The sequence below is a fragment of the Ranitomeya imitator genome, chromosome 3 (assembly GCF_032444005.1).
Source record: "Ranitomeya imitator isolate aRanImi1 chromosome 3, aRanImi1.pri, whole genome shotgun sequence".
Classification (NCBI taxonomy): Eukaryota; Metazoa; Chordata; class Amphibia; order Anura; family Dendrobatidae; genus Ranitomeya; species Ranitomeya imitator.
In genome coordinates, this window is record NC_091284.1 from 691,663,403 (window position 1) to 691,675,532 (window position 12,130).

General features: G+C 43.4%; 1 protein-coding gene across 2 annotated transcripts in view; it reads left to right on the plus strand.

Annotated features, from left to right (window-relative positions):
- The window catches only part of LRP1 (LDL receptor related protein 1), a 439,205-nt gene that overhangs the window by 396,969 nt on the left and 30,106 nt on the right, over positions 1–12,130 (plus strand). For both annotated transcript variants that reach the window (XM_069758543.1, XM_069758544.1), the window contains 6 exons: positions 3,126–3,263; positions 3,902–4,036; positions 8,308–8,427; positions 8,516–8,781; positions 8,879–9,057; positions 9,157–9,263. In XM_069758543.1, coding sequence (XP_069614644.1) covers positions 3,126–3,263; positions 3,902–4,036; positions 8,308–8,427; positions 8,516–8,781; positions 8,879–9,057; positions 9,157–9,263 — 945 coding nt within the window. The remainder of the gene's footprint in view (positions 1–3,125; positions 3,264–3,901; positions 4,037–8,307; positions 8,428–8,515; positions 8,782–8,878; positions 9,058–9,156; positions 9,264–12,130) is intronic.

Consider the following 12,130-nt stretch of genomic DNA (forward strand, 5'->3'; position numbering starts at 1 on the left):
AGGGAGGGGTGGATATGGAGAGAGTGCACAGAATGTGTTAAAGGGCGGGTTAGTTGTGAGAAAGCAGAAGTAAAAACAAATAAGAAGCAGATTGATATGATCAATGCATAATGTAGTACAACTGACCAAGAAGCATGATTGTAGGAAAAACTTATGCACCTTACCTGTCTCCTGTGCTGTCCAACTGCCATTGTCTAACTGCCAAGCACTTAATATCTGTTGCACACGCGACCCCGCGCGCGTGCTAGCATCAGGCAACAAATGGCCACAATCAGCAATTAAGCAATTAGCATAAAGGTACCTTCACACATAACGATATCGTTAAGGATATCGTTGCAACGTCATGCTTTTTTGTGACGTAGCAACGATCCCGCTAACGATATCTTTATTGGTGACAGCGACCAACGATCAGGCCCCTGCTGGGTGATCGTTGGTCGTGGGGAATGATCAGGACCTTTTTTTGGTCGCTGATCACCCCGCTGTCATCGCTAGATCGGCGTGTGTGACGGCGATCTAGCGATGTGTTCACCTGTAACCAGGGTAAACATCGGGTTACTAAGTGCAGGGCCGCGCTTAGTAACCCGATATTTACCCTGGTTACCATTGTAAAAGTAAAAAAAAAAAACAGTACATACTTACATTCCGATGTCTGTCACATCCCCCGGCGTCGGCTTCCCTGCACTGTGTAAGCGCCGGCCGTAAAGCAGAGCGGTGACGTCACCGCTGTTCTCTGCTTTACAGCCGGCCGGCGCTGACACAGTGCAGGGAAGCTGATGCCGGGTGACGTGACAGACATCGGAATGTAAGTATGTACTGTTTTTTTTTTTTTTTTTACTTTTACAATGGTAACCAGGGTAAATATCGGGTTACTAAGTCCGGCCCTGCACTTAGTAACCCGATGTTTACCCTGGTTACCCGGGGACTTCGGCATCGTTGAAGACAGTTTCAACTATGCCGAAGTCTTTCCCCGGATCGTTGGTCGCTGGAGAGAGCTGTCTGTGTGACAGCTCCCCAGCGACCACACAGCGACATACCAACGATCACGTACAGGTCGTATCGCTGGTCGTGATCGTTGGTAAATCGTTTAGTGTAACGGTATCTTAAGGCCAGAGCAGGCATTACTATGCAGGGTAAACAACCAATGCTGAACAAGGCCATAAAACAGTGGGGAAAGAGGGAAAAAAATAGCTTTGAACACTTTAAAGCAGAAACCAAAAAGAGAGAAAAGAAAAACAAAAGCACCAAGGAGTGATGGATGAAATACCATGGAAATAGCTTGCTAGATATGGTTCCGTTCACACTTGTCAGACAGAGCACACAAACGGATGGTGGATGAAATACCATGAAAATAGCTTTCTATTAGTCTAAAGTGTATGGGGACCTTAAAAGGGTATTCCCATCTCCAAGATCTTATTCCCAATATTTAGTAGGCAAAGACACAAAAGAGCACAGTGAGGTCAAAAATACTCTGTTTTAAAAAAAATCACAGTAATAAGCAAGTGCTAGTCAAAAGATGGAAAAAACAGGGTATTTAGTTGATACTTTTTTTGCAAAAAAATGTATACTAAGCTGCTCCACCAATCGTCAAGGTATACCCATATAGAGCAGTCCTAACTAATGTATATAATCCCTATCTGATGTATTTAAAAACCTGATCATCTGTATAGTACCTGTATAAACAGGGTTCAGAGAGGGAATATCCATGTAGACATGCTGGATGGACCAGCTTTGATGCAAATGACCCATAAGGAGTGGTGGACTCCCCAATCTTGTAGAAACAAGAGAACAATTATAAAACCAGAAACACATGGGCTACTTGCACATTGAACAAGTCTGTAGGAACCTGTTCACACACCACCAGGAAACTCTTTCTTGGTGGTGTGTGAACAGGTTCCTACAGACTTGTTCAATGTGCAAGCAGCCCATGTGTTTCTGATTTAGTAGGCAAAGTAGTAATAATAATATTAGCAAATACCTCCAATTAAAAATTGAGTATACTTCTTCAGATTTGCTATGTCACTTACCCCATGGGCAGGGCATGCCATAGCTTAGGTATTCATGGTTATGACCACTCATGTAGCGACAGTTTGACAGCTCTTAGTGGTCATAACCATGGATACCTAAGCTACGGCAATGCCCTGCACATGGGGTAAGTGACATAGCAAATCTGAAGAACTATACTATGTTTCTAATTGAAGGTATATTTGCTAATATTATTATTAATATTACAGCTACTACATATTGGAATAGGATGTTGGAGATGGGAATACCCTTTTAAGTCTCATTTCTGAGATCCAAACATCAACGAGATCCGATCATCATGGATTGGGGTTTCCATGAGCTGTCACCATCCTGAGATCTCTATCCATGGCAGCTGGTGAGGTGTCAAGCAGGTTACCAATACAAGCTATAGTGATATTGCCACGCACAGTGCCCTATTGGATCAACCAACGACAAGCTATAGGTTATCATCTGACATTCTTGACCAGTCTTGCTATGAAATTCATGATGGAAACCTACTCACTGTAATGAACTCTTAATATATGCGGCTTCAGCTTAGAGTAGTACGTACCCCTTCAGTAGCGGTAGTTCCTCTGCTGTAATCATTAGACTGCTGCCGCAGTCACCACCTACTGTTTTTGATGTCAGTGGTGCCAGTCACCACCCTACAATATGTGGCCTGCTGTTTTTAGGCTAATGATGACATGAGATTTGTTACCACCTTTGGTAAATGGGATTTTCTCATGGGATAGATCTGAACTTTTGGATCACGCCTCACATATTTGGGGAATAATAATACCCTTGTACTTGGCGAGTATCTTAGGATAGCGCTACCTTAATGAGCAGTTGGAGGAGGCGGTGTTTAGTTAGTTAAAGATTAGTTCTTTGTTCCTTTTCCAAATACTATCCCCTTTCTTTGTACATCTAAAGCTTCACTGGGTATGGGTATGATATTAGATATTTCTAAATATACTGGTGGGCATTCAATTTTCAATGATATAATATTGATATTACCTGGACCCTTTTGATACTTTACCTTGTGTGATAAAATGGTAACGCTGTGCCGCCTTTTAATGCACTTGATAGTATCTCTATTCCTTCCCCTGTTTCAATTTGCTCTTTAGACTTACATAAACCCAAGAGTTGTGACTTGGATAAGCAAGAGTTCCAGTGTAATAATAGCAAGTGTGTCAGCTCCAACCTGCTGTGTGACCTCTTCGATGATTGTGGAGATGGTTCAGATGAAGAGCACTGTCCTCAGAGTAAGTGGGCCACCTACATCCCATGTGTGCATTATTTTGCTTACTATAGAGCTATTCCCCACATTTAAAATGCTCACTGATCCAACGATGGGTGGTAACTTGCCTGCGCACCACTACTCAGTTCATTGGCTATGGGACTGCAGCAGGAAGTGGACATCTGTACTCCGCTATCTCCAGCAGTCCCGCATACAATGAACGGAGTGGGCTGGCCAACGCTCCATTCTAATCGGGCAGAGCCCCATTCTGGCAAACGGTGGATGTCAGGCACCTACTGATACGCAATTTATCAGGTGGCTATGTAATAACCTTATGTGAAGGGAATAACCCTATAAGCCCAGTTCAGAATGTTAAGAAGTCATTGTTGTCAACTTCTTCCAGTCGTGAATCCAACAATCTAAGACGGAGTCTTGTAAAGGAAATAAATCATTCTAGATTTCCCCAGTAACCATATGGACTTCATAGATATGTAGGACTTCTTTGTACAGGGACGTTGCCATTTCATACAGTGTTGATGGGTCCTCTATAATTAATTCCTTATTTTATCAGATCTTTTTAATTGTTCTCAGCCATACAGAAAAAAATGTAACTTCTATTCTTGAAGGCAAAATACAAAAATATAATGTTTCATTTTGTGATAGATGCTAAAAACTATGCCTGTAATGGCGACAGCAACATCTGCGGAGAGGAGATGAATTGTGTCCAGACGCCGAAGACTGTGTACTGCACGTGTAAAGATGGATTCCAGAAGATCCCAGGCAGCAGTGCATGCAGAGGTAAGCCTGGCAGGACATTACATTTATGTATATGAGATCCTGTCATATATTTCTACATTACCCCCTTAGTGACCACCCATACCTGAGCTATAAGTGAATAGCGTCCCCCGATGGGTGACGATGCGGCAGCTGTCGGCCGTACACTATATGTGACACCCTGCTGCATCAGGCACGATCAGTGTTGGCGCCAACCATGGTCATTTAGCCCCTTAGATGCTGCTGTCAGTAGTCACTACGGCTTCTAGATGGATTAGGAGGGGCTCTCTTTAACCCCATCAGCACCCTGAGATCATGATTGTGTGGTCCTGATGGTTGCCATATTAATTCACAGCCTAATACCGGCCTTAGGGTCTGCCGGCTATAGTAACTTATTCAGAAGTTAGCGACATTTAGGTGGCAAAAATACAATTTTATGTTCCTGTTATGCCACTTTGTGTTAATTCCTGAGAAGCACCTGAAGGGTTAATAAACTACCTGGCAGCAGCTTTGATTATGATGAGGCGCTGTTTTTTAAATGGTCTCACTTTTGGGTGTTTTCCAATATATAGGACCCCCAAAAGTTACTTCAAAACTGAATACGGTGGGTCCCTAAAAAAGTACCATAAGTTTTATAAATTTCGATGAAAAAATAAAAAGGACTGCTATAATTTTAAAGGTTCTACCATCCTAACAAAATAAAAGAACATTTTACAGATGGTGCTGATATAAAGCAGACATGAGGAGAGTGTTATTTATTAACTATTTTGTGTGGATGACTGGATTAGGGCTCACACTTGTGTATAAATCGGACAAAAGCAATCAGATAAAAAATCGGATGACACCAGGACCAATGTTATAATGAAGCCGCGCAGATCTGTGCATTTTTTCTCAGCTGTACTCAGCATCTCTACAGTGCGAGAAAAAAATAGCATATTATATGGACCGTCAGTACGGCATCCGATTATTACGGATACATTACAATTCTGTGAAATAGGAAACTAAATGGTCCTGTAAAAGATTAATGGCTCCTGAGTAAATTTAAAAAAAAAGATTGTATACGAACATCACACGGATGGATGACATTTATATAAAATACACGAGTGTGAGCAAACCTTTTTAAGGGATAATCATTTGAAGTTTGAAAATTACACGTTTATTTCAATTTTTGTCAAATTTCTGATATTTTTCTAAATAAACGCAGAGCACATTGACCTAAATTTATCATAAAGTACAATGCGTCATAAAAATCAATCTCAATTACTGTGATGCTCAAACATTTCATAGTTATTACCAGCTGTCAGATTTGCATAAGGGGTTATAGAATAGACCTGTGACAACGCTATGGAAAAATAGGGTGATTGTCGTTGCTGATAGAAAAATGGAACAACTATGACTTAAACACACCATACCCTTTACATAGCTGTCAGATGAACCACGGTTCGCCAATTGTTTGGCTGACAGCAATGTCCCCAACTCTCCCTTACATAGGAGCACTTGTTCGGACGAGCACTTCTGTGTCATCTATGGCAGAGCTGCTGTCGCACATATCGGTTGGCAGCTTATCTCACCGAGAACACAAGGATTGCCAAAGTTCTGACTCATCTATTCACTCACTGACTTCAGCTCCTTTTTTATAAATGTCCAATAATTACTAAAAAATTTGATATAGAAAAGCGGTAACACCAGGCACCACTAGAACACAATGACCGTAGGCTAGGTCCATAGTTCATCTGTACACTTAGCCTACAGTATACGTCTGAAGCTTTTGCTGGAGAACACTGTAGTATTCCCATAGGTTTCCCATTCACCAGACGAGTCCAAAGGTGTGTTCTTTTGGCCTCCATGTGGCAGCATGCGCCTGTATGGGAATTGTATACCTGTGTCTGAAAATGCAGCAGACTATTCTTTCCCATACAGAGAGCTACTGCAAAGAAACATATACCATGTGATAAACATCGCTCTAGCAGTGAGTCTTTCTGGATGGAAGGATGCCTTGGCATCAATCCTAATTGTGGCCACTGTCATATGCATAACTCCTGAGCAAATGTGCTCGACACTGGGCACAAGCGCAAAGTGTAACATAACATAGTAACATAGTTAGTAAGGCCGAAAAAAGACATTTGTCCATCCAGTTCAGCCTATATTCCATCATAATAAATACCCAGATCTACGTCCTTCTACAGAACCTAATAATTGTATGATACAATATTGTATAGTGTACCCGGATGTAGATAGAACATAGAATATATTTATATTAACACCTCTAACCTTGTTTCAATTGAAAACTGAAAACTTTTTATTGAATAATAATAAGAGACAAGACTCGGGTTGATGCAGTTCTTGCAACTCCATCCCAAATTAACTTTGACTCTACAGGCCTGGACTGATCTAATTAAAGAGTAACAAAACTTATTTTTTTTATTTATTTATCCTGCAGTTATTTCAAGTTATGAATTTTTGAAATATGATATATTACCTTATTTTCCTCCAGAACACCTTGTTGCAGTGCTGTTTTAATGCCCGGTTTATGCAGCTTTAGAAGCTGCTTTCACCTGCTGCTCAGCAAAGTTCAATACACTATGTGTTAGGAGTCGAGTTTCCTCTGCTGCACAGGGGGAATCTCGATCCGTCTCCGCTGCGGTCTCCCATTCTCCTCCAGCCGCAGTGGAGTCTGCTCAGCAGGGACGTCGCTCCCAGTGTCTTGCTCGCTCTCACTCTGTACAGAGAGTTACTGCTGCTTCTTCAGCTTCTGCCATTAAAGTCAGTGCTGGTCAGCGGCGAGCGGACTTCCCTGGGACTAAGTCCTTGTTTGCGCACACTGAGCATGCCCAGAGCAAGATCTCCCGTTGGAGATCGAGGGTCATGTGCTCTGGCTCTGCAGCGCATTCCATTGGTCCTTTTGGCAGGCCCTGGAAGGGCAAAGTTTCTGTGGCCACTTCCTGTCCTGCAATTATATAAACTGCGCATGACCGCACGGCCATGCGCTAGTGTACAATTGAATACGTGTGTTTGTTGTGAGTGCAAGTCGTTCATTAAATACCCCTACCCTATTGTATGACTGTTCGCGTATGGAGTATGGCTGCTATCTAGCGCCCGACAAATCACTCAACGTGTCACACACGTATCAGCGTCTATTGCTGTGACCGCCAGTGCGGCGCCACGCGCCAGTAGTGCGCTTCCTGACCCACGTCTGGGTGCTTAGTGGTGCCTGCCAGCACGGCACAGTTCGCACTTCGGTGCTCTAATTATAAGAGTTGCCTAACACACCCTGTTGCGGTGTTGTGTCAGCAAGTAGTCTAATCGGACTTCAATCCTAGTTGGGGTTAAGTTCGCTGACTGCTTGCTCGCCTTCTATGTGCGGTACCGCGATCCTGTGACGCAACAGGATCGCTTCCTTCACATTGGGTGAAGTTTAACCCACGCGAGTATACTTATGAGTACCGCCATATAGTCCGTCATTACTCAGCAGCAGGTTCCATCTCTGCACGGTGGACCCCGGGCTACGAACGCACCGTACACTATCAGTCTTATTATTTGGTGCGTTCCGCTAGCCCGAACACTATGTTCAAACTGTTTGTGTCCAAGAATGTCCTTGTCTGACAAGTGGGGGGATAAGCAGATGAGGTCAGAAAGGAGAGTTCCCGTCCTCTTTTTAAATAACACGTGCAGGTAGCAGCAGTCGAAAGCTGCTTCTAAAGCAGCATGATCTAGGCATTGAAACCGCGCTGCAACATGGTATTTAAGAGAGTAGGAAGCTCGATAAGGTAATGAAGTATATTACCAATCTTTCAAATTATGCAATCGTTGAGAATAATGAAATGATAAAAGAAAACATTTACACTTTAAGGCCTCATTATGTTGTCTGTGCGTTTTTTTTTGTTTGTTTGTTTTGGGTTTCATTTGTATAGATACCAGCCATTTTTGATGTGTGTGCCAGTTTTTACCTTCAAGGTAGCATATGTTTTTTAAAGGAAAAAAAAAACATGCTTCTCCCACCTATTAAACATTAGTAAATTGACCAGTATATGGATGAAATACAGATGGCCTCCATTTGCTGTCGATTTTTTTCACAAATCTATTGACTCACATTGAAAGGTTTGCTTCTCAAAATACCCTAGACTATAATGTGTGAAGAAACCCAGATGTATGAATGAGGATAAAGGTGCATTGAATATTAATAATACTGAAGTAGCAGAATGTTAGGTCTTAGTACATGCAGTCATCTACATGAATCCTTCATAGCGTTTCCTCCCAGTGGATCCCAGTGACTATCACTTCTATTTCTCCTATAGATGTGAACGAGTGTCTGGCGTTCGGTACTTGCTCGCAGGTCTGTAATAATACCAAAGGCTCCTACATGTGTACCTGTGCAAAGACCTTCAAAAAGACAAATCACACCTGCAAAGCAGATGGTAAGTGGGGAAAGGATTTTCCATGGGCCTAAGGTTGTATGTGGTTTCTGTTCATGCAGCCAATTGCCGTCCATTGTCTTGTTCACAGGATATCAGCAGGTCCTATACATCGCGGATGATAATGAAATCAGAAGCTTGTACCCATTTAATCCCAACTCTGCATATGAACAGACCTTCAGAGGTGATGAAAATGTGCGCATTGACGCCATGGATGTATATGTGAAGGGCAACAAGATCTACTGGAGCAACTGGCACACTGGGAAGATCTCCTACAGAGAGCTCCATAGCCCCTCTTCGTCTACAAATTCCAACCGCAACAAGCGTCAGATTGACGTGGGGGTTACTGACCTGGATGTAAGTATGGGTTGTCCTATTTTTCTCTATCGCCTCATTGGGGGACATGGTGTTTTCTTTGGGAATCATATAAGCATGACCTCTTTCCCCTCTACAGATCCCAGGTCTTAAGATGCCCAGAGGCATTGCCATCGACTGGGTAGCTGGAAATATTTATTGGACCGATTCAGGCCGGGATGTTATCGAGGTGGCTCAGTTGAAGGGAGAACATAGGAAAACTTTAATCTCTGGAATGATCGATGAACCACATGCCATAGTGGTGGATCCGTTACAGGGGTAATGTATAGGACAACTTTTTGTTAAAGGGACTTCAGAAAATAAGTGTCACCCACGCAAAGCCATAATAATGCATATTTAATCATGTCTTTCATGCAGAACTATGTATTGGTCAGACTGGGGAAACCACCCAAAAATCGAAACGGCAGCAATGGATGGTACTATGAGGGAAACTCTGGTACATGAGAACATTCAGTGGCCTACAGGTCTGTGATGCATGCTTTTTTGTCCCGCCATTGTGAGAATGGGTGCAATATGCAATGGGGGAAAAAAGTATTTGATACACTGCCAATTTTGCAAGTTTTCCCACCTACTAAGAACGGAGAGGTCTATAATTTTTATCATAGGTACACTTCTACTTTGAGAGACCTAATCTGAGAATAAAAAAACAAAACCCCATTGTATGATTTTTAAATAATTAAAGGGAAGGTGCCATCAAAAAAATTTTTTTTCAGAAATTGTAAAAATGTAAAGAATTAATGATTACATTTTCTTAAAAAATATTATCATTTGTTTATAATTTAGTAAAATATGAAAAATAATTTGAAAAGTTTTGGAATTTCCACTTTTAAACACTAGGGGGAGCAGCTGCTGAAATTTCAGAAAAACCTAGGGTACAAATAGCTCACATTACTGCACTGCAGTAATTATGGGCGGAGTCTGCTGACGTGTGTGATGTCTCCTCTCCTCTCCTTATGGGTGTTTGCTAAGGGATTAGAGAGGATGATATTCAGGAACCCAGTGAGCAGCCATTTTGTTGGTGACTGCAGAGTATGGCTGCCGTCACACTATCAGTATTTGGTCAGTATTTTACCTCAGTATTTGTAAGCAAAAACCAGGAGTGGAACAAATAGAGGAAAAGTATAATAGAAACATATGCTCCACTTCTGTATTTATCACCCACTCCTGGTTTTGGCTACAAATACTGAGGTAAAATACTGACCAAATAATGATAGTGTGAAGGCAGCCTTATACTGACAAGTAGACAGTCACCAAGGATGGCAGGCAGCAAGGATTCTGGGAGATATGTGGTGGAGGGAGCAGGGTGACAGCAGCACAGAGTATTTCAGGAGAGCAGTGTGCAGGTCTATAGGGGCCCCCTGTTTGGTGCGCGGAGCAGCCAGGGATTGTACATAGAGCGCTGTCTTTTATACACATGGATGGACCGTCTGCTCCACAAAAATCCAGGAAACATTTCTGCGGATTGATGGCCTGGTCTGATCCAGACTTTGCATGCAAAGACCCCATTCCCCTCCTCAGATCCTGTCTTCTCCATCCTGTCCTGGCAATGTGTGAAAGCGAGGTGACAGGCGCAGTACGGGGTGACGCTGGGAAGGAAATGTAGCCATATAGTAACGATAAAAATGAGAAGCCTCTCTTCAGCTGCCTCACCAGCCTTCCCCTGACTGCACCTAACTGGAGGTCACGCTATCCCCTCTATTACCCCAGACCCGCGTGCAGGTGCTCCACCATAGAATGGGTCCGCTTTCTGAAGATAATACTGCCATAGTGTTCTCACATAATACCGCCATATAGATCACACATAATACCTCCAGTGTTCTCACATACCACCATATAGATCACACATAATACCGCCAGTGTTCTCACATACCACCATATGCATCTCACATAATACCGCCATATAGATCACCCATAATGCCGCCACATAGATCTCACATGTATTGTAAATAAAGACTCGGCCAGAATAAAGTCCTTTATTAATCTTTTTTATACCATACCGAACGCATAATCCTCGACTCCCTCATCTCCCACAACAAAAATAATAAACCACAATGGGGAAAGACACGCAGGGGGGAGAGGAGTGCATAGGAGAGGATTAGATACTGACTGCTGAGCCGTGTATCTAATCCTGTCCTGTGTGATACTGTGCTGCGCCATGTATCTAATCCTATCTTGTGTGATACTGTACACAGGACAGGATTAGCTACACAGGACTAGATTAGCTACACAGGACAGAGGTAGCAGTGGTAGATGGTATATAGAGGCAGGCAGCAGTGGTAGATGGTATATAGAGGCAGGCAGCAGTGGTAGATGGTATATAGAGGCAGGCAGCAGTGTTAGGTGGCATACAGAGGCAGGTAGCGGTGGTATACAGAGGCAGGTAGCAGTAGTAGATGGTATATAGAGGCAGGCAGCAGTGGTAGGTGGTATACAGAGGCAGGTAGCGGTGGTATACAGAGGCAGGTAGCGGTGGTATACAGAGGCAGGTAGCGGTGGTATACAGAGGCAGGTAGCAGTGGTATACAGAGGCAGGTAGCGGTGGTAGGTGGTATATAGAGGCTGGTAGCAGTGATAGGTGGTATATAGGGGCTGGTAGCAGTGGTAGGTGGTATATATATGGGCAGGTAGCAGTGGTATATAGGGGCAGGTAGCAGTGGTATATAGGGGCAGGTAGCAGTGGTATATAGGGGCAGGTAGCAGTGGTATATAGGAGCAGGTAGCAGTGGTATATAGGAGCAGGTAGCAGTGGTATATAGGGGCAGGTAGCAGTGGTATATAGGGGCAGGTAGCAGTGGTATATAGGAGCAGGTAGCAGTGGTATATAGGAGCAGGTAGCAGTGGTATATAGGGGCAGGTAGCAGTGGTATATAGGAGCAGGTAGCAGTGGTATATAGGAGCAGGTAGCAGTGGTATATAGGGGCTGGTAGCAGTGGTATATAGGGGCAGGTAGCAGTGGTATATAGGAGCAGGTAGCAGTGCTATATAGGGGCAGGTAGCAGTGGTATATAGGGGCAGGTAGCAGTGGTATATAGAAGCAGGTAGCAGTGGTATATAGGGGCAGGTAGCAGTGGTATATAGCAGCAGGTAGCAGTGGTATATAGGGGCAGGTAGCAGTGGTATATAGGGGCAGGTAGCAGTGCTATATAGGGACAGGTAGCAGTGGTATATAGGAGCAGGTAGCAGTGGTATATAGGAGCAGGTAGCAGTGGTATATAGGGGCTGGTAGCAGTGGTATATAGGGGCAGGTAGCAGTGGTATATAGGAGCAGGTAGCAGTGCTATATAGGGGCAGGTAGCAGTGGTATATAGGGGCAGGTAGCAGTGGTATATAG